This window comes from Bombina bombina, chromosome 3, assembly GCF_027579735.1.
Source record: "Bombina bombina isolate aBomBom1 chromosome 3, aBomBom1.pri, whole genome shotgun sequence".
Taxonomy (NCBI): domain Eukaryota; kingdom Metazoa; phylum Chordata; class Amphibia; order Anura; family Bombinatoridae; genus Bombina; species Bombina bombina.
The window spans coordinates 385,200,365-385,226,119 of record NC_069501.1 but is presented as its reverse complement, the minus strand read 5'-3'; the positions used below and the strand labels follow the sequence as shown (position 1 = coordinate 385,226,119).

The following is a 25,755-nucleotide window of genomic DNA, read 5'->3' as shown; positions in this document are numbered from 1 at the left end:
ACCCAATAAACCATTAAAATCCTAACACTAACCCCCGAAGATACACTTACAGTTTTTGAAGACCGGACATCCATCCTCATCCATCCGGGAGAAGTCTTCATTCAAGTGGCAAGAAGTCCTCAACAAAGCCAGGAGAAGTCTTTATCCAAGCGGCAAGAAGTCATCCTCCAGGCGGGCAGAAGTCTTCATCCAGACGGCATCTTCTATCTTCATCCTTCTGATGCGGAGCGGCTCCATCTTCAAGACATCCGGCGCGGAGCATCCTCTTCTTTCGATGGTTCTTGAAGAATGAAGATTCCTTTAAATTACGTCATCCAAGATGGCGTCCCTTGAATTCCGATTGGCTGATAGAATTCTATCAGCCAATCGGAATTAAAGGTGAAAAACATAATTTATGTAAGAACTTACCTGATAAATTCATTTCTTTCATATTAGCAAGAGTCCATGAGCTAGTGACGTATGGGATATACATTCCTACCAGGAGGGGCAAAGTTTCCCAAACCTCAAAATGCCTATAAATACACTCCTCACCACACCCACAAATCAGTTTAACGAATAGCCAAGAAGTGGGGTGATAAGAAACAAGTGCGAAAGCATAAAAAAATAAGGAATTGGAATAATTGTGCTTTATACAAAAAAAAATCATAACCACCACAAAAAAGGGTGGGCCTCATGGACTCTTGCTAATATGAAAGAAAAGAATTTATCAGGTAAGTTCTTACATAAATTATGTTTTCTTTCATGTAATTAGCAAGAGTCCATGAGCTAGTGACGTATGGGATAATAAATACCCAAGATGTGGAACTTCCCCGCAAGAGTCAATAGAGAGGGAGGGATAAAATAAAGACAGCCAATTCCGCTGAAAAATAATCCACACTCCAAAATAAAGTTTTAATCTTATAATGAAAAAAACTGAAATTATAAGTAGAAGAGTCAAACTGAAACAGCTGCCTGAAGTACTTTTCTACCAAAAACTGCTTCAGAAGAAGAAAACACATCAAAATGGTAGAATTTAGTAAAAGTATGCAAAGAAGACCAAGTTGCTGCTTTGCAAATCTGATCAACCGAAGCTTCATTTCTAAACGCCCAGGAAGTAGAAACTGACCTAGTAGAATGAGCTGTAATCCTTTGAGGCGGAATTTTACCAGACTCAACATAAGCATGATGAATCAAAGACTTTAACCAAGACGCCAAAGAAATGGCAGAGGCCTTCTGACCTTTCCTGGAACCGGAAAAGATAACACATAGACTAGAAGTCTTTCGGAAATCTTTAGTAGCTTCAACATAATATTTCAAAGCTCTAACTACATCCAAAGAATGTAACGATCTTTCCTTAGAATTCTTAGGATTAGAACACAATGAAGGAACCACAATTTCTCTACTAATGTTGTTAGAATTCACAACCTTAGGTAAAAATGTAAATGAAGTTAGCAACACTGCCTTATCCTGATGAAAAATCAGAAGAGGAGATTCACAAGAAAGAGCAGATAACTCAGAAACTCTTCTAGCAGAAGAGATGGCCAAAAGGAACAACACTTTCCAAGAAAGTAATTTAATATCCAGAGAATGCATAGGTTCAAACGGAGGAGCTTGTAAAGCCCCCAGAACCAAATTCAAACTCCAAGGAGGAGAGATTGACTTAATGACAGGTTTTATACGAACCAAAGCCTGTACAAAACAATGAATATCAGGAAGATTAGCAATCTTTCTGTGAAACAGCACAGAAAGAGCAGAAATTTGTCCTTTCAAGGAACTTGCAGACAAACCTTTATCCAGACCATCCTGAAGAAACTGTAAAATTCTAGGAATTCTAAAAGAACACCAAGAAATGTAAGTCTTCCAGACTCGATAATATATCTTCCTAGACACAGATTTACGAGCCTGTAACATAGTATTAATTACGGAGTCAGAGAAACCTCTATGACTGAGAATCAAGCGTTCAATCTCCATACCTTCAAATTTTATGATTTGAGATCCTGATGGAAAAAAGGAGCTTGAGATAGAAGGTCTGGTCTTAACGGAAGAGTCCAAGGTTGGCAAGTAGCCATCCGAACAAGATCCGCATACCAAAACCTGTGAGGCCATGCTGGAGCCACCAGCAGAACAAACGAACGCTCCTTTAGAATCTTGGAGATCACTCTTGGAAGAAGAACTAGAGGCGGAAAGATATAGGCAGGATGATACTTCCAAGGAAGTGACAATGCATCCACTGCCTCCGCCTGAGGATCCCTGGATCTGGACAGATACCTGGGAAGTTTCTTGTTTAGATGAGAGGCCATCAGATATATTTCTGGAAGTCCCCAGATTTGAACAATCTGAAGAAATACCTCTGGGTGAAGAGACCATTCGCCCGGATGTAACATCTGGCGACTGAGATAATCCGCTTCCCAATTGTCTATACCTGGGATGTGAACCGCAGAAATTAGACAGGAGCTGGATTCCGCCCATACAAGTATTCGAGATACTTCTTTCATAGCCAGAGGACTGTGAGTCCCCCCTTGATGATTGACATATGCCACGGTTGTGACATTGTCCGTCTGAAAACAAATGAACGATTCTCTCTTCAGAAGAGGCCACGACTGAAGAGCTCTGAAAATCGCACGGAGTTCCAAAATGTTGATTGGTAATCTCGCCTCCTGAGATTCCCAAACCCCCTGCACTGTCAGAGACCCCCATACAGCTCCCCAACCTGTCAGACTCGCATCTGTTGAGATCACAGTCTAGGTTGGAAGAACAAAAGAAGCCCCTTGAACTAAACAATGGTGATCTGTCCACCACGTCAGAGAGTATCGTACAATCGGATTTAAAGATATTAACTGTGATATCTTTGTATAATCCCTGCACCACTGGTTCAGCATACAAAGCTGAAGAGGTCGCATGTGAAAACGAGCAAAGGGGATCGCGTCCGATGCAGCAGTCATAAGACCTAGAATTTCCATGCATAAGGCTACCGAAGGGAATGATTGAGACTGAAGGTTTCGACAAGCTGAAACCAATTTCAGACGTCTCTTGTCCGTCAGAGACAAAGTCATGGACACTGAATCTATTTGGAAACTTAAAAAGGTTACCCTTGTCTGAGGAATCAATGAACTCTTTGGTAAATTGATCCTCCAACCATGTTCTTGAAGAAACGACACAAGTCGATTCGTATGAAATTCTGCTAAATGTGAAGACTGAGCAAGTACCAAGATATCGTCCAAATAAGGAAATACCACAATACCCTGTTCTCTGATTACAGATAGAAGGGCACCGAGAACCTTTGAAAAAATCCTTGGAGCTGTTGCTAGGCCGAACGGCAGAGCCACAAACTGGTAATGCTTGTCTAGAAAAGAGAATCTCAGAAACTGAAAGTGATCTGGATGAATCGGAATATGCAGATATGCATCTTGTAAATCTATTGTGGACATATAATGCCCTTGCTGAACAAAAGGCAGAATAGTCCTTATAGTCACCATTTTGAATGTTGGTATCCTTACATAACGATTCAATATTTTTAAATCCAGAACTGGTCTGAAGGAATTCTCCTTCTTTGGTACAATGAATAGATTTGAGTAAAACCCCAGACCCTGTTCCAGAACTGGAACTGGCACAATTACTCCAGCCAACTCTAGATCTGAAACACATTTCAGAAATGCTTGAGCCTTCACTGGGTTTATTGGAATGCGAGAAAGAAAAAATCTTCTTGCAGGAGGCCTTACCTTGAAACCTATTCTGTACCCTTGTGAAACAATGTTCTGAATCCAAAGACTGTGAATCGAATTGATCCAAATTTCTTTGAAAAATCGTAATCTGCCCCCTACCAGCTGTGCTGGAATGAGGACCGCACCTTCATGTGGACTTGGGAGCTGGCTTTGGCTTTCTGAAAGGCTTGGATTTATTCCAGACTGGAGATGGTTTCCAAACAGAAACCGTTCCTTTAGGGGAAGGATCAGGCTTCTGTTCCTTATTCTGACGAAAGGAACGAAAACGATTAGCAGCCCTATATTTACCTTTAGATTTTTTATCCTGAGGTAAAAAAGTTCCTTTCCCCACAGTAACAGTTGAAATAATAGAATCCAACTGGGAACCAAACAATTTATTACCTTGGAAAGAAAGGGAAAGCAAAGTTGACTTAGAAGACATATCTGCATTCCAAGTTTTAAGCCATAAAGCTCTTCTAGCTAAAATAGCTAAAGACATATACCTGACATCAACTCTAATGATATCAAAGATGGCATCACAAATAAAGTTATTAGCATGTTGAAGAAGTTTAACAATGCTATGAGTATTATGATCTGACACTTGTTGTGCCAAAGCCTCCAACCGAAAAGTGGAAGCTGCCGCAACATCAGCCAAAGAAATAGCAGGCCTAAGAAGATTACCTGAACATAAATAAGCTTTCCTTAGAAAGGATTCAATTTTCCTATCTAAAGGATCCTTAAAGGAAGTACTATCTGCCGTAGGAATAGTAGTACGTTTAGCGAGAGTAGAGATAGCCCCATCAACTTAAGGGATTTTGTCCCAAAACTCTAATCTGTCAGATGGCACAGGATAGAATTTCTTAAACCTTTTAGAAGGAGTAAATGAATTACCCAGATTATTCCATTCCCTAGAAATTACTTCAGAAATAGCATCAGGGACAGGAAAAACTTCCGGAATAACTAAAGGAGGTTTAAAAACTGAATTTAAACGCTTAGTAGATTTAGTATCAAGAGGACTAGATTCCTCCATCTCTAATGCGATTAAAACTTCTTAAGTAAAGAACGAATAAATTCCATTTTAAATAAATATGAAGATTTATCAGTGTCAATATCTGAGACAGAATCCTCTGAACCAGAAAAAACATCATCAGAAACAGACAAATCAGAATGATGATGTTCATTTAAAAATTCATCTGAAAAATGTGAAGTTTTAAAAGACCTTTTACGTTTACTGGAAGGAGGAATAACAGACATAGCCTTCCTAATAGATTTAGAAACAAAATCTCTTATATTAACAGGAACATCCTGAGTATTAGATGTTGATGGAACAGCAACAGGTAATGGAATATTACAAATGGAAATACTATCTGCATTAGCAAGCTTATCATGACATTCATCACAAACTACAGCCGGAGGAACAGTTACCACAAGTTTACAGCAAATACACTTAACTTTGGTAGAACCAGCATCAGGCAGCATTTTTCCAGAAGTAGCTTCTGATCCAGGGTCAATCTGAGACATCTTGCAATATGTAAGAGAAAAAACAACATATAAAGCAAAATCTATCAAATTCCTTAAAAGACAGTTTCAGGAATGGGAAAAAAAGCCAATGAACAAGCCTCTAGCAACCAGAAGCAAATGAAAAATGAGACTTAAATAATGTGAAAAAAAGGTGGAGACAATAATGACGCCCACATTTTTAAGCACCAAAAAAGACGCCCACATTATTGGCGCCTAAATGCTTTTGGCGCCAAGAATGACGCCACATCCGGTGACACCGACATTTTTGGCGCAAAACGTCAAAAAAAATGACGCAAACATGAAAAACTTCCGGTGACAAGTATGACGCCGGAAATGACAAAGAATTTTTTTGCGCCAAAAAAGTCAGCGCCAAGAATGACGCAATAAAATGAAGCATTTTCAGCCCCCGCGAGCCTAACAGCCAGCAGGGAAAAAAGTGAATTTTTAAGATAAGAAAAAATGATTTATTCATATGCATTATCCCAAATAATGAAACTGACTTGCAGAAATAAGGAATATTGATCATCCTGAATCAAGGCAAATAAATGTTTAAACACATATATTTAGAACTTTATATAAAAGTGCCCAACCATAGCTTAGAGTAAGACTTACTTACCCCAGGACACTCATCTACATGTAGTAGAAAGCCAAACCAGTACTGAAACGAGAATCAGTAGAGGTAATGGTATATAAGAGTATATCGTCGATCTGAAAAGGGAGGAAAGAGATGAATCTCTACGACCGATAACAGAGAACCTATGAAATAGATCCCGTAGAAGGAGACCATTGAATTCAAATAGGCAATACTCTCTTCACATCCCTCTGACATTCGCTGCACACTGAGAGGAAAACCGGGCTCCAGCCTGCTGCGAAGGGCATATCAACGTAGAATCTAGCACAAACTTACTTCACCACCTCCATGGGAGGCAAAGTTTGTAAAACTGATTTGTGGGTGTGGTGAGGGGTGTATTTATAGGCATTTTGAGGTTTGGGAAACTTTGCCCCTCCTGGTAGGAATGTATATCCCATACGTCACTAGCTCATGGACTCTTGCTAATTACATGAAAGAAAAATCCTATTTGCTGATGCAATCAGTCAATAGAATGTGAGCTCACTCTTATTGGCTGATTGCATTGGCTGATTGCATCTTCATTCTTCAAGAACCATCGAAAGAAGAGGATGCTCCACGCTGGATGTCTTGAAGATGGAGCCTCTCCGTGTCAGAAGGATGAAGATAGAAGATGCCGTCTGGATGAAGACTTCTGTTCGCCTGGAGGATGACTTCTTGCCGCTTGGATGAAGACTTCTCCCGGCTTCATTGAGGACTTCTTGCCGCTTGGATGAAGACTTCTCCCGGCTGGATGAGGATGGATGTCCGGTCTTCAAAAACGGTAAGTGGATCTTCGGGGGTTGGTGTTAGGTTTTATTAATGGTTTATTGGGTGGATTTTATTTTTAGATTAGGGTTTGGGCAATGTAAAAGAGCTTAAGGGCAATGCCCATCCAAATGCCCTTTTCAGGGCAATAGGGAGCTTAGGTTTTTTAGGTAGGTTTTTTGTTGTTGTTTTTTTTAAGTTTCAAAAACTTTTATTGAGTCAAAAGTAACATTCCGATAGAAAATCAATATAAACAAAGGTAAGTGGGGCACGCAGGCCCCTAACGGTCAAGTATATGATCAATATCACAAATAGACAAATATTGTATATATATTATACATAGTGATAAGCTCTTATGATAATTTAAAAAAGAGAGTAAGGAAGAGTGGGAGAGGTAAAGGGAAGGAAGCAGGAAGGGAGGAGAGAAGGGAAGGAAAGATAAGTTAATGTAGGGAAGGTAAGGCCCGATCTTGAAATGAATATCATGGGCTAGTCATGACATTGGGTTCCCAGGAAATATCATATCATGATCCCCAGTCTTCCCAGGTGAGTTCAAATAAGTCTGATTTGTTTAGGGTATAGAATATACTTTTTTCCATCTTATATATGTACGCCATTGAATTCATGGGCCAGCTTGGAGGGGTCATACTTTTCCATGATTTGGCTATTGCCGCTTTGGTTGCCATTAAAAGGTATATACAAAGATATGCCTGATGTTTAGGTAAGGTGTGAATGCCAATGTGGAGGAGAGCATTAGAAGGGGATTTAGGGAGTGTTATGCCGAGACTAGATAGCACCCGAAAGCAGGTATTCCATAAGGGAGTGAGTTTGGGGCAGCTCCACCATATGTGTAAGGTGTCTCCTGTGTAAGGTGTCTCCTATCTGCCCACAATTTCGCCAACACAGTGGTGAGGTAGATCCATACATTTTATTAAATCTAGTGGGGATGTAATACCAATGTGTTAACAATTTATAATACGTTTCAAATAGCGTGATACAGTGTAGGGCCTTCTTAGTAAGGGTAACAACAGTTTGCCATATTTGTGGGGAATCGGTGGATTCTAAGTATAGTTCCCATTTAAGTAAATGGGATAGTTTATTTTTGCTGTCTGTGTTATCTATAAGGGAGTAGTGCAGAGATAGGGGTTTACTTAATCTCTTAGCTTGTTGCTAAATAGTTTCCCAAATTGTACAGGGATGAGATAGTTCAGGTTTAAATCCCCAACTGATCAGAAAGCTCCTCAGTCTAATGTACTCAAATGTCATGTACAGTGGGGCAAAAAAGTATTTAGTCAGCCACCAATTGTGCAAGTTCTCCCACTTAAGAAAATGAGAGAGGCCTGTAATTTTCATCATAGGTATACCTCAACTATGAGAGACAAAATGTGGAAACAAATCCAGACAATCACATTGTCTGATTTGGAAAGAATTTATTTGCATATTATGGTGGAAAATAAGTGTTTGGTCACCTACAAACAAGCAGGATTTCTGGCTCTCACAGACCTGTATCTTCTTCTTTAAGATGCTCCTCTGTCCTCCACTCATTACCTGTATTAATGGCACCTGTTTGAACTTGTTATCAGTATAAAAGGCACCTGTCAACAACCTCAAACAGTCACACTCCAAACTCCACTATGGTGAAGACCAAATAGCTGTCGAAGGACACCAGAAACAAAATTGTAGACCTGCACCAGGCTGGGAAGACTGAATCTGCAATAGGCAAGCAGCTTGGTGTGAGAAATCAACTGTGGGAGCAATAATTAGAAAATGGAAGACATACAATACCACTGATAATCTCCCTCGATCTGGGGCTCCATGCAAGATCTCACCCCGTGGGGTCAAAATGATCACAAGAACGGTGAGCAAACATCCCAGAACTACACGGGGGGACCTAGTGAATGACCTGCAGAGAACTGGGACCAATGTAACAAAGGCTACCATCAGTAACACACTACGCCGCCAGGGACTCAGATCCTGCAGTGCCAGACGTGTCCCCCTGCTTAAGCCAGTACATGTCCGGGCCCGTCTGAAGTATGAAAGAGAGCATTTGGATGATCCAGAAGCAGATTGGGAGAATGTCATATGGTCAGATGAAACCAAAGTAGAACTGTTTGGTAGAAACACAACTTGTCATGTTTGGAGGAGAGAGAATGCTGAGTTGCAACCAAAGAACACCATACCTACTGTGAAGCATGGGGGTGGCAACATCATGCTTTGGGGCTGTTTCTCTGCAAAGGGAACAGGACGACTGATCCGTGTACATGAAAGAATGAATGGGGCCATGTATCGTGAGATTTTGAGTGCAAACCTCCTTCAATAAGCAAGGGCATTGAAGATGAAACATGGCTGGGTCTTTCAGCATGACAATGATCCCAAACACACTGCCTGGGCAACGAAGGAGTGGCTTCGTAAGAAGCATTTCAAGGTCCTGGAGTTGCCTAGCCAGTCTCCAGATCTCAACCCCATAGAAAACCTTATGAGGGAGTTGAAAGTCCATGTTGCCCAGCGACAGCCCCAAAATATCACTGCTCTAGAGGAGATCTGCATGCAGGAATGGGCCAACATACCAGCAACAGTGTGTGACAACCTTGTAATGACTTACAGAAAACGTTTGACCTCTGTCATTGCCAACAAAGGATATATAACAAAGTATTGTGATAAAGTTTTGATATTGACCAAATACTTATTTTCCACCATAATTTGCAAATAAATTCTTTCCAAATCAGACAATGTGATTGTCTGGATTTGTTTCCACATTTTGCCTCTCATAGTTGAGGTATACCTATGATGAAAATTACAGGCCTCTCTCATCTTCTTAAGTGGGAGAACTTGCACAATTGGTGGCTGACTAAATACTTTTTTACCCCACTGTATTTGGGTAAAAGAGAGTTGATTTTTAGTTCTTCTAAAGTGTAAAAGCGCGGGTTCGAGGAGGAGGACCAGAGATCCGAAACTACTTGTATGCCTATTTGAGCCCACTTCTGAGGGTGGGAGTCAGGCACTCCTAGAAGGAGGCCCGTCAGGGAAGTGACCAGTGAGGGATGTGGGGCTATGTGGGGGTAATGTCTAATTTTGTCCCACATCGTGAGACATTCACATATTATGGGATTAGTAATGTTCAGGGTTCTACGTGAGTGGGGGGGGGAATCCAGATTAGGTCCGATAGGTATGTGTGGTGTGGCAGCGAAGCTTGCTCTATCGCTTTCCATTTGCTTAAAGATTGTATTGCCCCCCATTGTGAAATATGTGTTAGCATTGCCCCTTCATAGTAGCAAAAGATAGAGGGGGGCTATCCCTCCCCAGTGTAGAGGGCTCTGTAAAGTTTTATGGGCTACTCTAGGAGATTTGTGTTGCCAAATATATTTTGTGACCTCACTTTGAAATTGGTGTAACAAGCATCTTAGTACTCTAATAGGGAGACACCTAAAGAGGTATGTCATTTTAGGCAAAAATTACATTTTGAGAGCTGTAAGTCTGCCTATCCATGATATGTAAGTGTAATACCATCTGTCTTTCAGTGTGCACAGTTCAGATAGTAGAGGTAAGTAGTTATCTTTTATTATCTGTGGAATATTATTCGATATCTTAACCCCAAGGTGTGAGACATAATGATCAACGCAGTTGACTTTATACTGGGCTTTCAAGTGTTCAGCTACTTCTTGGGGAAAGCCCCATGTAAAGATTTCAGTTTTATCTAAGTTTAGTTTATATAAAGACATATGGCCAAAGGATTCGAGAATGTCTTTTAGCTTTGGGAATGAGGATAGTGGGTTTCGAAGAAAACATTGTGATATCGTCAGCGAATAATGCTATTTTGTGATTTGTGCCATGTAGGGTGACCCCGTCCATCTTTCTATCTGATCTAATTTGTTCTGCGAGGGGTTAAATTGCTAGGGTGAATAGCAAAGGCGAGAGGGGGCATCCCTGCCTGGTACCATTAGTAATTGGGAAGGGGAGCGAGTGAAATCCTAGACCTTTAACCATCACTGTAGGGGTGGAGTATTGCGTTTTAATAGCCATCAGGGTTTGTTCTGGGAAACCGAAGGCCTTGAGGACCTCCCATAGGTAACTCCATCGTATGCGATCAAAGGCCTTCTCTGCATCAAGTGAGATGACAGAGAATGGTTTATTTAATCTGGTAGATTCAGTAAAGATATTAAGTAGGCGCCTGATGTTATCAGGACCATCTCTATTAGGTATAAACCCTACCTGATCTAAATCGATAAGGTGGGGGAGTAACATGGATATAGGATTGGCTAACAATTTGGCATAGATTTTGACATCTAAGTTTATCAAAGAAATTGGCCTATAGCTAGAGCAGAGGGATGGGTCTTTTTGAGGTTTTGGAATGGTTATTATTGTGGCTTCTAAAAATACCTTATCAAATTTTCCTTCCTCCTTGGCCTGGTTAAAAAACCTCAGGAGCAAGGGTGCTAACTCCTTGGCATAGGTCTTATAGAAAGACGTGGAATATCCATCCGGGCCCGGTGCCTTAAAAGTCTTTAAGTTCTTGATTACATTCTTTATATCTTTAATTGTAAAGGGGGCTTTAAGGGACTCTCAGTGTTCATCCGAGAGACAGGGGAGCTTCAGACGTTTCAAGAACACGCAAATGTCTGGAGTGGTGGCTAGTGAGTGACCTGCCTCCTTTTCTAGGTTATATAGGTTGGAATAAAATTTCTCAAAGCACCTACCTATCTGTGAGGGTAATTGAAAGGTCTGATCCCCAGACTGGAAATGGTGGATTCTGGATATGCTTGTCCTTTGTTTAAGTTTATTAGCTAAGAAGGTATCTGCTTTATTGCTCTTATAATAAAAAAGTTGTTTCATCTTAAGAAGGTTAGCTTGAGTATGTTTTAGTTCTATTTGGCTGATATGGTTTCTAAGTGTCTTGATTTGTTCGGTGATAGTGTTTGAAGGTGTCGACCGGTTAGAGGTCTCTAAGCGCCGTAGTTCTATGTGGGAGCGAGTTAGGGGTAGGCCCAACAGTTTCTTTAAGTATGCTTGTCTCCTTATAATGAGACCTCTAAAGGTGGCCTTAGCAGCACCCCAGAGAATATCATCTCTGACCTGATTATTGTCATTTATTTGAAAATAGGAAATTATATCTTTTCTAAGTTCTTCTTAAAGGGGGATGTCCAGAAGGACCTGATGGGGAAAGCGCCATGAGTACTTTGTGTTGTTATTCTCCATCAAGCGGAGGTCTACCATGACAAAGTCATGATCTGACCATGGACAGAGAGATATATTGGAGCTCTTAATCAGGTCCAGAGTTTCCGCTGAGCAGAATATATGGTCCAGTCTAGTATACGTCTTATGTGGGTGAGAAAAGTGAGTGTAATCCCTGTCCCTGGGATTGAGTGATCTCCAGATATCATAATAGTTAAATTGGGTAATAATTTGACGGAATTTGGTCGAGAGTTGTGTGGTGTGGGAAGTCTGTTTTATACGCCCTGTGGATTTTCTGTCAAGAGTTGGGTCCCAGATCATATTGAAATCTCAGACCACTATAACTCTACCTACTTTAACCCGGTCAACTGTAATGAGGATTCGTTTGAGATACTTAGGTTGGTGGAAATTGGGGAGATAGACGGACACTAAAGTGTAACTGACATGGTCTAATTTACACACTAAGATGAGAAACCTAGCTTGAGGGTCTTTTATGACCTGAATTTGTTCGTAAGCTGTTCTTTTATGGATCAGGATTGCGGCACCTCTGGCTTTCTGTGGAAATGGGGCATATTCTAGTGTATTATACTCCTTTGATATTATGTGATGGGGTTTATCAGGTGTCCAATGTGTCTCCTGAAGAAAGACCACATCAGGATCTTGTCAGAAGGCTACGCTCATGTGGTGAATTTAAGCCCCTGACATTGTGTGTTAGAATCTTGAGAGTGGACATAGGAATCAATAACAAATTGTATGAGTAGTTAGGGGTGGATTAAATGAGTGGGAGTGGAGAGGAGGGGGGGAAGGATTGGAGATAAGAGGGGGTGGGATTTGGCGGAAATAGTCCGCCTCAGTGGGACCACCTTAGATCTATTTGCTCTCTGCTCCTTAATAGACCATTCAGGAGCAGAAGCTTTTATTTTCGGATTGACAGCCTGTGGTGGAGGAGAAAGTCCTGAGTGAAGACCCCAAGAAGCGAGGAGAGCCAGACCCTGAGGAAGAGTAGAGATTACATGAGATTGGTTATCTTTCATAACCACTAGATTCGTGGGGTGTCCCCATCAGTATTTGATGTCAGCTTTCCTAAGGGCTGAAGTGACAGGTTGGTAAGTCTTGTGGTATTGCAAAGTGTACGCAGATAAGTTAGGTAAAAGCAGGATGTCGCCAAACTTCTCTGAAAGGGGTGGTTTCTTAAAGGTAGCCTGCATCAACCTATCTTTATAGACATAACTATGGAAGCAGACTATTACATCTCTTGGTTTTTCCGCGGGAACGGTTCTAGATCTCAAGGCCTTATGGGCCCTTTCCATAGTATCCACCATTCCTTCGGGGGAGCCCACCAATTCCAAGTAGAGTTCTCTTAGGAAAGCTTGTAAGTCAGGAGTCCTGACACTCTCCCTCTGAACCGTATGTTGTTTCTACGGGATCTATCCTCAATATCAGCCATTTTAAACTCCAGATGGGTTAGCTGTTCCGCCAGATTTTAAGTATAAGACAGCATACTGGTCTGATCAACTGCCAAATCATTGTTTACGCTTGAGTGTATCCACTCTCTCTCCTATTTCAGAAATATATTTTTTCAATTCTGCAGAGGAACGCTGAATCTCTTGCGTGATAGAGCATGTCTGGTTGGTGAGCATCTTCTGTAAAGTAGACTTTGTGATGTAATGATGTGACGGTGTCACCGAGCGTATGCTCGAATGAGATTCTGCATCTAATGATTCAGGGTCACTTAGCTCTGTGTTTCGATCAGCAATGAGTGCTTTTCCAGATTGAGTAAAGTGATCATATACTGTCTTTTTATTAACAGTAGGGGTCTTCACTTGTCTTCTAGACGTATGAAGCATGTCTCCAATATTTTAGGGTCTATTTTCTGAAAAGAAATGTGGTTATGCAAAGGCACTGCTAGTTTGTCTTATAATTAGGAAGCACTCCTAGCCATAAAAGGTTATTCCAACTTACATATATTTACTGTGGAGCAGGGATAGTTGACATCCCCTCGTGCCCTAGGACATCTTGATTTTATCAGGAGTTGAGTGATAGACCCCTCAGCCCCAAGCAGAGGGGGCAACTACCTGTAAGTCTCCTTAGGCCAAAGTGGCCTTTTAGGTATAATCCAGGACTCGAGGGAATGCCACCCAAACCTAAGTAAGGCTGATGTGAGAGGGTTACTATAGGATAATAATGGACCCCCTCTCAACTCAGGGAGTAGGGGATATGACCCAAAGGAAGGGGAAAAGGAAAATGGAAGTGACCAGCTCAGACAAGCCGAGCCGAGGGGCCCCCACAATTTCCAATGTACACAGGAAAAGGGTAGTTTAATGGGACAGTGAACCCAACATTTTTCTTTTGTGATTCAGATAGAGCATGCAATTTTAAGCAACTTTCTAATTTACTCTCTTGGTATGTTTATTTGAAAGCAAGAATGTAAGTTTAGATGCCGGCCCATTTTTGGTGAGCACCAATAAACAAGTGCTGTCCACGGTTCTGAACCAAATTTTTGCTGGCTCCTTAGCTTAGATGCCTTCTTTTTCAAATAAACGCCTAGATTTAGAGTTCTGCGGCCAAAGGGGTGCGTTAGCTACGCGTGCTTTTTTTCCCACGCACCTTTTAAATACCGCTGGTATTTAGAGTTCACAGAATGGCTGGGTTTTCAGTGCGTTAGGCTCCAAAAAGGGAGCGTAGAGCATAATTTAACGCCACTGCAACTCTCGATACCAGCGGTGCTTACGGAAGCAGCCAGCTTCAAAAACTTGCTCGTGCACGATATCCCCATAGAAAACAATGGGGCTGTTTGAGCTGAAAAAAAACCTAACACCTGCAATAAAGCCGCGTTCAGCTCCTAACGCAGCCCCATTGTTTTCTATGGGGAAACACTTCCTACGTCTGCACCTAACACCCTAACATGTACCCCGAGTCTAAACACCCCTAACCTTACACTTATTAACCCCTATTCTGCCGCCCCCGCTATCGCTGACACCTGCATATTTTTTTTAACCCCTAATCTGCCGCTCTGTAAACCGCTGCTACTTACATTATCCCTATGTACCCCTAATCTGCTGCCCCTAACACTGCCGACCCCTATATTATATTTATTAACCCCTAACCTGCCCCCCACAATGTCGCCGCCAGCTACCTACAATAATTAACCCCTAATCTGCCGACCGCAAAGCGCCGCCACCTACATTATATCTATGTACCCCTAATCTGCTGCCACTAACACCGCCGACCCCTATATTATATTTATTAACCCCTAATCTGCCCCCTCAATGTCGCCTCCACCTGCCTACACTTATTAACCCCTAATCTGCTGAGCGGATCTCACTGCTACTATAATAAAGTTATTAACCCCTAATCCGCCTCACTCCCGCCTCAATAACCCTATAATAAATAGTATGAACCCCTAATCTGCCCTCCCTAACATCGCCGACACCTAACTTCAATTATTAACCCCTAATCTGCCGACCGAATCTCGTCGCTATTCTAATAAATGGATTAACCCCTAAAGCTAAGTCTAACCCTAACACTAACACCCCCCTAAATTAAATATAATTTAAATCTAACGAAATAAATTAACTCTTATTAAATAAATTATTCCTATTTAAAGCTAAATACTTACCTGTAAAATAAACCCTAATATAGCTACAATATAAATTATAATTATATTATAGCTATTTTAGGATTAATATTTATTTTACAGGTAACTTTGTATTTATTTTAACCAGGTACAATAGCTATTAAATAGTTAAGAACTATTTAATAGCTAAAATAGTTAAAATAATTACAAAATTACCTGTAAAATAAATCCTAACCTAAGTTACAATTAAACCTAACACTACACTATCAATAAATAAATTAAATAAACTACCTACAATTATCTACAATTAAACCTAACACTACACTATCAATAAATAAATTAAATACAATTCCTACAAATAAATACAATTAAATAAACTAACTAAAGTACAAAAAATAAAAAAGAACTAAGTTACAAAAAATAAAAAAATATTTACAAACATATGAACAAAATTACAACAATTTTAAACTAATTACGCCTACTCTAAGCCCCCTAATAAAATAACAAAGACCCCCAAAATAAAAAAATGCCCTACCCTATTCTAAATTACAAAAGTTCAAAGCTCTTTTACCTTACCAGCCCTGAACAGGGCCCTTTGTGGGGCATGCCCCAAAGAATTCAGCTCTTTTGCCTGTAAAAAAACACATACAATACCCCCCCAACATTACAACCCACCACCCACATACCCCTAATCTAACCCAAACCCCCCTTAAATAAACCTAACACTAAGTCCCTGAAGATCTTCCTACCTTATCTTCACCATACCAGGTTCACCGATCGATCCAGAAGAGCTCCTCCGATATCTTGATCCAAGCCCAAGCGGGGGGCTGAAGATGTCCATGATCCCGCTGAAGTCTTCATCCAAGCGGGAGCTGAAGAGGTCCATGATCCGGCTGAAGTCTTCTATCAACGGCATCTTCAATCTTCTTTCTTCCATGTTCATCCCGCCGACGCGGAACATCCATCTTCACCGACGACTTCCCGATGAATGACGGTTCCTTTAAGGGACGTCATCCAAGATAGCGTCCCTCGAATTCCGATTGGCTTATAGGATTCTATCAGCCAATCGGAATTAAGGTAGGAAAATTCTGATTGGCTGATGGAATTCGATCAGCCAATCAGATTGAGCTTACATTCTATTGGCTGTTCCGATCAGCCAATAGAATGCGAGCTCAATCTGATTGGCTGATCGGATCAGCCAATCGGATTGAACTTGATTCTGATTGGCTGATTCCATCAGCCAATCAGAATTTTCCTACCTTAATTCCGATTGGCTGATAGAATCCTATCAGCCAATCGGAATTCGAGGGACGCCATCTTGGATGACGTCCCTTAAAGGAACCGTCATTCGTCGGGAAGTCGTCGGTGAAGATGGATGTTCCGCGTCGGCGGGATTAACATGGATCCGGAAGAAAGAAGATTGAAGATGCCATTGATAGAAGACTTCAGCCGGATCATGGACCTCTTCAGCTCCCGCTTGGATGAAGACTTCAGCGGGATCATGGACATCTTCAGCCCCCCGCTTGGGCTTGGATCAAGACATCAGAGGAGCTCTTCTGGATCGATCGTTGAACCTGGTATGGTGAAGATAAGGTAGGAAGATCTTCAGGGGCTTAGTGTTAGGTTTATTTAAGGGGGGTTTGGGTTAGATTAGGGGTATGTGGGTGGTGGGTTGTAATGTTGGGGGGGTATTGTATGTGTTTTTTTTCCAGGCAAAAGAGCTGAATTCTTTGGGGCATGCCCCGCAAAGGGCCCTGTTCAGGGCTGGTAAGGTAAAAGAGCTTTGAACTTTTGTAATTTAGAATAGGGTAGGGCATTTTTTTATTTTGGGGGTCTTTGTTATTTTATTAGGGGGCTTAGAGTAGGTGTAATTAGTTTAAAATTGTTGTAATTTTGTTCTAATGTTTGTAAATATTTTTTTATTTTTTGTAACTTAGTTCTTTTTTATTTTTTGTACTTTAGTTAGTTTATTTAATTGTATTTATTTGTAGGAATTGTATTTAATTTATTTATTGATAGTGTAGTGTTAGGTTTAATTGTAGATAATTGTAGGTAGTTTATTTAATTTATTTATTGATAGTGTAGTGTTAGGTTTAATTGTAACTTAGGTTAGGATTTATTTTACAGGTAATTTTGTAATTATTTTAACTATTTTAGCTATTAAATAGTTCTTAACTATTTAATAGCTATTGTACCTGGTTAAAATAAATACAAAGTTACCTGTAAAATAAATATTAATCCTAAAATAGCTATAATATAATTATAATTTATATTGTAGCTATATTAGGGTTTATTTTACAGGTAAGTATTTAGCTTTAAATAGGAATAATTTATTTAATAAGAGTTAATTTATTTAGTTAGATTTAAATTATATTTAACTTAGGGGGGTGTTAGTGTTAGGGTTAGACTTAGCTTTAGGGGTTAATCCATTTATTAGAATAGCGGCGAGATTCGGTCGGCAGATTAGGGGTTAATAATTGAAGTTAGGTGTCGGCAATGTTAGGGAGGGCATATTAGGGGTTAATACTATTTATTATAGGGTTATTGAGGCGGGAGTGAGGTGGATTAGGGGTTAATAACTTTATTATAGTAGCGGTGAGATCCGCTCGGCAGATTAGGGGTTAATAAGTGCAGGCAGGTGGAGGCGATGTTGAGGGGGGCAGATTAGGGGTTAATAAATATAATATAGGGGTCGGCGGTGTTAGGGGCAGCAGATTAGGGGTACATAGCTATAATGTAGGTGGCGGCGCTTTGCGGTTGGCAGATTAGGGCTTAATTATTGTAGGTAGCTGGCGGCGACATTGTGGGGGGCAGGTTAGGGGTTAATAAATATAATATAGGGGTCGGCGGTGTTAGGGGCAGCAGATTAGGGGTACATAAGTATAACGTAGGTGGCGGTCGGCAGATTAGGGGTTAAAAAAATTTAATCAAGTGGCGGCGTTGTGGGGGGACCTCGGTTTAGGGGTACATAGGTAGTTTATGGGTGTTAGTGTTCTTTAGAGCACAGTAGTTAAGAGCTTTATAAACCGGCGTTAGCCCAGAAAGCTCTTAACTACTGACTTTTTTCTGCGGCTGGAGTTTTGTCGTTAGATTTCTAACGCTCACTTAAGCCACGACTGTAAATACCGGAGTTAGAAAGATCCCATTGAAAAGATAGGATACGCAATTTACGTAAGGGGATCTGCGATATGGAAAAGTCGCGGCTGAAAAGTGAGCATTAGACCCTTTCCTGACTGACTCCAAATACCTGCGGTAGCCCAAAACCAGCGTTAGGAGCCTCTAACGCTGGTTTTCACGGCTACCGCCCAACTCTAAATCTAGGCCAAAGATAGCAAGAGAATGAAGAAAAATTGATAATAGGAGTAAATTATGAAGTTGCTTAAAATTGCATGCTCTATCTGTATCACGAAAGAAAAAAATTGGGTTCAGTATCCCTTTAAGTATGACCCTCAGTGCAGTTAGACCTTATGACATAAAATGTAGCGGTAAGTAGTACAAGATTAAAGCCCTGTGGAAGCAAGGTCAGAGATTAAACAGTAAAATGACACTACAGTTTGGGGTATTACCCCAAATACAATCAGGCTGATGCAGCAGCTGTTGGATTATAAAAACAACTCAGAAGAGTGAAGCTGAGTCCAGGGTGACTAGCCTTAAACCAATTAGGAAAAGTTCCTTGGTGGTATCTTCTCCAATAACCCCTTCTATGGTCTCCAAGGAAAGGGGGATCAAACTTTTGAGAGCAGTATGTTAACCACAATAAGATAAGGGTAAGTCCAGGTTAGGGATGGGCCTAAATTTGCGGGTCTTCTCACTATGAGGTATAGTTACTTAGTTCCTTCCTGTAGGTGGTAGTTAAATCAAGGTGAAGAGCAATGTTCCCAATGAAGTCAATGAAATTTAGGCCAAAGGGTAGTAAAGCTCTCCAGTAGGTGTCTTAGGGTGCACCAGTGAGGGTCTATTAAAGCTGTGGGATAAGCTAGGTCAGGTGTGTCACCCAGTGAACCTCTCTGTGGTGCTGTTTAGCAGTGAATGTATAGAGTATTTTTAATGCCCCAGTTCATGGGTGAATAAAGAGCCTTGGTGGAAGTCTGTGTAAAGTAGTCTAGAGTGGTGTAGCATAAATGACAAGACACAGTTCTCACCTACCTCCTCTGAGTGTTTTGGGGTCTACTGTATTTACGGTGGTTGTAGGACTAGGGGGTCTCACCGGGCCTTCCCAGCTACTTCATGGGCTACTGTTGCTCCGTTTCCAGAGGTACTGTTGTAACAGCTAGGATAGGGGAGCCAAGGAAGAACAGGAGGGCTGCTATTCTTAGGTGTAAGCAGGGCCAATTGGTCTCTAAAAGAGATCCCAGTATGCAGCTATATTTCAAGGTCTTGGTTAAACTAATGGTGATTGTGATCTGGCCCCTAATGGCTCCCTGAGCAATTTAAGTGTGCACGGGTCAGTTGCAGCTGAAGTCCTGCTATCTCACAGGCTCACTGAAGGTAAGTACTGTAAGGAGGTCTGTATGGGGTCTGGTCTCTACAATTTATGTCTCAGCACAACAGGGGACTCACCAGTAGGCAGTGCGCACTTGTGTGGTATCCGCAGGTCTTTAGAGCTGATGATCGGCTAATCCTAACAGGGCTCGGTTTGTTAGGCCCTAGATCCAAGATGGTGGCTACACGTGTTCAGTGGCAAGTAAGAGGTTCATGGGGCGCTTTCTCACCCGATCTTCTAGAGCGCCGAGTCCGAACTTCGATGATCTGGTGCTCCTTTGTGGTCTTAGGCAGATTTTCCTTTCAAGATGTTACAGCGTCTCTCATTGCTGGAGTCAGCCGCCCACGCAGTCGCTTGCCACGTGGGTCTAGCAGTGCCGATTTAGAAGCAATGCCGGGGTCTCCTTCTCTTGTACCGATAAGGTCCTCTGTGTGAGCTATAGCTCCGTAGCAGATCCCCAACCCTCCGGAGCTCAAAGGGATAAGAAGGAGTCCGGGTGAGGTGGTGGTTTTAGGTAGGTAAGTCCTGGCCGCAGCTGTTGTAGTTCTCCCACAGTCTACCTTCCTAATCTGGCCGGATTAAGTAAGGTCTTATCTAGCAATGTTACCTGCAACCCTAGTAAGTCTTCCTGGCACTTTTAGGACATGATTATAGCCTCAAAATTGGTGAAATTGATGAAAAATATACGGAGCTCATAGCTAGTGCGACTTTCCTGCTCAACAGTTGGCTCCGCCCCCCCTTTTAGGTAGGTTTTTATTTGGGGAGGGTTGGTTGTGTGGGTGGGGGTTTTACTGTTGGGGGGGTGTTTGTATTTTTTTTTTACAGGTAAAAGAGCTGATTTCTTTTGGGCAATGCCCCGCAAAGGCCCTTTTAAGGGCCATTGGCAGTTTAGTGTAGGCTAGGTTTTTTTTTTTATTTTGATAGGGCTAATAGATTAAGTGTAATTAGTTTAAATATTTAATAATTTCTTTTTTATTTTGTGTAATTTAGTGTTTATTATTTTTTGTAATTTAGTGTTTATTATTTTTTGCAATTTAGAGTTTATTATTTTTTGTAATTTAGATAAATGTATTTTTTTCATTTAATTTATTTAATTTTAGTGTAATGTTAGGTGTTAGTGTAACTCAGGTTAGGTTTTATTTTACAGGTAAATTTGTATTTATTTTAACTAGGTAGTTATTAAATAGTTAATAACTATTTACTAACTAGTCTACCTAGTTAAAATAAATTCAAACTTACCTGTAAAATAAAAATAAAACCTAAGCTAGCTACAATGTAACTATTAGTTATATTGTAGCTAGCTTAGGGTTTATTTTACAGGTAAGTATTTAGTGTTAAATAGGAATTATTTAGGTAATAATAGTAATTTTTATTTAGATTTATTTTAATTATATTAAAGTTAGGGGTGTTAGAGTTAAGGTTAGAATTAGGTGTAGGGGTTAAAATATTTATTTAGTGTTAGTGATGTGGGAGGCCAGAGGTTTAGGGGTTAATAACTTTAGTATAGTGGCGGCGGCGGCGACGTTGGGGGCGGAAGATTAGGGGTTAATAAGTGTAGGTAGATGGCAGCGACATTGGGGGTGGCAGATTAGGGGTTAATAAGTGTCGGTAGGTGGTGCAACATTGGGGGTGGCAGATTAGGGGTTAATAAGTGTAATATAGGTGTCGGCGATGTCAGGGGCAGCAGATTAGGGGTGTTTAGACTCGGGGTTTATGTTAGGGTGTTAGGTTTAAACAGAAATTTTCTTTCCCCATAGGAATCAATGGGGCTGCGTTACAGAGCTTTACGCTCCATTATTGCAGGTGTTAGGCTTTTTTTTAGCCTATTGATGTCTATGGGGAAATCGTGCATGACCACGTAAAAGCAGCTCACAGCAGCACTGGTATTTGGGTGCGGTATGGAGCTCATTGGAGCTCAACGCTGCCATATCGCCCGCAAATGCTGGGTTTTTGAAAACCTGTAATACCAGCGCTATTAAAGGTGAGCAGTGGAAATAACTTGCAAGTTAGCAGCGAGCCTGCCATAACGCAAAACTCGTAATCTGGCCATATATCTAGAATTATTGTGTTGCCTAGAAAATAGCAAATCAGTTGCTTCATTTTGAAATCCAATTAACAACATTATATCTGTAATCTTTGTGTTTACTTCATATAGATAATGGGAAGAGATCAGCTGAAGAACAAGATTTGGCAAAAGACCTTGTTACAAGAGGTTCAAACAAAGGTTTCAATTTTATGGTTGATATGATCCAGGCTTTACGTAAGTAATGAATTCCAGTATAATGTATATTTCATGACAATTTAAAAAATTGCACTTAATAACTAACATTATTCTAAACAATCAAAATGTTTTACTTATATTGCTCCCAGTCGTTGTAAACCACAATTAGCCAAATACTGAATTGCATTATTATGAAAACTAAGGGGCCGAAATATCTAGGGCCGAACGGCCCCTGATGCCCCTGTTTCCGCGTGAGCCTTCAGGCTCGCCAGAAACAGCAGTTATGAAGCAGCGGTCTTAAGACAGCTGCTCCTTAACTGGTCTGCCTGCTCTGAGACTGCAGACATCAATCCGTCCGATCCTAGCTAGCGGCTGATTGGTGGCGAATCTGCAGGGGGCGGCATTGCACAAGCAGTTCACAAGAGCGGATCATGCCGGGCAGACCAGTTATAAATTCATAGTTTTAAGACAACACTCTCTTTTAACATATAAATGATTTAGTGTCCTATAACATATGAAACTCACATTTTTTATTTGTGATTCAGAAAGAGCACATTATTAAAAAAATAAAATAAAAATTCCAATATACTATTATAATATTAGCTTTGTTCCCATAGTATTCTTTGTTGAAGAGATACCTAGGTAGGTGTCTAAAGCACTAAATGGCAGGAAATAGCGCTGACATCTAGGGCCCAATCCGATATAAATCGTCGCCCGCAAAAGCCGGCGACACCAAAATTTGCGCTGGTTTGGTATCACATATACGGCGTAACATAGATGTTACGCTCGTATATTTCTGCCTTCGGCCGTAGTTTTTTGGCCCATAGACAGGTATACCAAACCAGCGCAGTTTGGTATCCAATATACAGCTTAAGGACTTACGTGGCAAAAATGGAGAAATCTTACTCCATTTTCACCTCGCCACAAATTGCAGGCGTAGTAAGCCTTACGCTGTCTTTTGGAGCCCCGTAACTCCCTAAACTACCTGCAAAATAAAACCTAACACCTAACGCATGCGCAATGTCTATCTAACTGTCAACCGCAAACTGTTAAATAAAACCTAACACCTAACGCATGCGCAATGTCAACCGCGATCCCCTGCCGCAATCCCTAATAAAGTATTTAACCCCTAAACCGCCGCTCCCGGACCCCGCCGCCACCTACAATAAATGTATAACCCCCTAATGTGAGCCCCTACACCGCCGCCATCTACATTACTTACCCCCTAATGTGAGCCCCTACCCCGCCGCCATCTACATTACCTACCCCCTAATGTGAGCTCCTACCCCGCCGCCAGCTATATTAAAATTATTAACCCCTAATCTAATCCCACTATACCGCCGCCACCTATATTAAATTATTAACTCCTAATCTAATCCCCCTACACCGCCACCAGCTATATTAAATTATTAACCCCTAATTAAATCCCCCTACCCCGCCGCCACCTATATTAAATTATTAACCCCTAATTTAATCCCCCTACACCGCGGCCAGCTATATTAAATTATTAACCCCTAATTAAATTCTCCTACACCGCCACCACCTATATTAAATTATTAACCCCTAATTAAATCCCCCTACACTGCCACCACCTATATTAAATTATTAACCCCTAATTTAATCCCCCTATACCGCCGCCAGCTATATTAAATGAATTAACCCCTAAAATACTAAACTATCCCTACCACTAAACCTAAGTCTAACCCTACAAATAGCCCTGAAAAGGGCTTTTTGCGTGGCATTACCCCAAAGTAAACAGCTCTATTGCCAACCCTTAAAAGGGCTTTTTGCGGGCCATTGCCCTAAAGTAACCAGCTCTTTTACCAGCCCTTAAAAGGGCTTTTTTGCGGGGCATTGTCACAAAGTAAACAGCTCTTTTGCCTCTAATCTAAATCCCCATACACCGCCGCCACCAATAATAAATGTATTAACCCCTAATCTAATCCCCCTACACCACCGCCACCTATATTAAATACATTAACCCCTAATTTAATCCCCCTACACCGCCGCCACCTATATAAACTATATTAACCCTAATTATATTAGGGTTAATATAGTTAATATAGTTATTATATTATATATATTAACAATATTAACCCTAATTATATTAGGGTTAATATAGTTATTATATTATATATATATATTAACTATATTAACCCTATCTAACTCTAACACCCCTAACTAAATTCTTATTAAAATAAATCTAATTAACCCCTTAAGGACACAGCCATTTTTCAATTTCTTTCCCTTAAGGACCAGGGCTATTTTTACATTTCTGCTGTGTTTGTGTTTAGCTGTAATTTTCCTCTTACTCATTTACTGTACCCACACATATTATATACCGTTTTTCTCGCCATTAAATGGACTTTCTAAAGATACCATTATTTTCATCATATCTTATAATTTACTATAAAAATTTTTATAAAATATGAGGAAAAAATGGAAAAAAACACACTTTTTCTAACTTTGACCCCCAAAATCTGTTACACATCTACAACCACCAAAAAACACCCATGCTAAATAGTTTCTAAATTTTGTCCTGAGTTTAGAAATACCCAATATTTACATGTTCTTTGCGTTTTTCGCAAGTTATAGGGCAATAAGTACAAGTAGCACTTTGCTATTTCCAAACCACTTTTTTTCAAAATTAGCGCTAGTTACATTGGGACACTGATATTTTTCAGGAATCCCTGAATATCCCTTGACATGTATATATATTTTTTTAGAAGACATCCCAAAGTAATGATCTAGGCCCATTTTGGTATATTTCATGCCACCATTTCACCGCCAAATGAGATCAAATAAAGAAAAAATTCACTTTTTCATAATTTTTTTTCACAAACTTTAGGTTTCTCACTGAAATTATTTGCAAACAACTTGTGCAATTATGGCATAAATGGTTGTAAACGCTTCTCTGGGATCCCCTTTGTTCATAAATAGCAGACATATATGGCTTTGGCATTGCTTTTTGGTAATTAGAAGGCCGCTAAATGCCTCTGCGCACCACACATGTATTATGCCCAGCAGTGAAGGGGTTAATTAGGGAGCATGTAGGGAGCTTCTAGGGTTAATTTTAGCTTTAGTGTAGTAGACAACCCCAAGTATTGATCTAGGCCCATCTTGGTATATTTCATGCCACCATGTCACCGCCAAATGCGATCAAATAAAAAAAAATGTTAATTTTTTTTACAATTTTAGGTTTCTCACTGAAATTATTTACAAACAACTTGTGCAATTATGGCATAAATGGTTGTAAATGCTTCTCTGGGATCCCCTTTGTTCAGAAATAGCAGACATATATGGCTTTTGTGTTGCTTTTTGGTAATTAGAAGGCTGCTAAATGCTGCTGCGCATCACACGTGTATTATGCCCAGCAGTGCAGGGGTTAATTAGATAGCTTGTAGGGAGCTTGCAGGGTTAATTTTAGCTTTAGTGTAGAGATCAGCCTCCCACCTGAAAGATCCCACCCCCTGATCCCTCCCAAACATCTCTCTTCCCTCCCCCACCCCACAATTGTCCCCGCCATCTTAAGTACTGGCAGAAACTCTGCCAGTACTAAAATAAAAGGCTTTTTTTTTTTTTTTTATGAATTTTTTTTTAAAAAAAAATATATGTTTAGCTGTGATGGACCCCCCCTTAGCCCCTAACCTCTCTGATCCCCCCCAAACAGCTCTATAACACTTGCCCACATCCTATTTGCTGCCATCTTGGGTACTGGCAGCTGTCTGC

At 40.7% G+C, this 25,755-nt stretch overlaps 1 protein-coding gene across 1 annotated transcript in view; it reads left to right on the top strand.

Annotated features, from left to right (window-relative positions):
- The window catches only part of LOC128652350 (maximins-S type B/C), a 67,881-nt gene that overhangs the window by 5,903 nt on the left and 36,223 nt on the right, over positions 1-25,755 (top strand). The window contains exon 3 of the mRNA XM_053705290.1: positions 21,961-22,065. Within this exon, the coding sequence (XP_053561265.1) occupies positions 21,961-22,065 (105 nt within the window). The remainder of the gene's footprint in view (positions 1-21,960; positions 22,066-25,755) is intronic.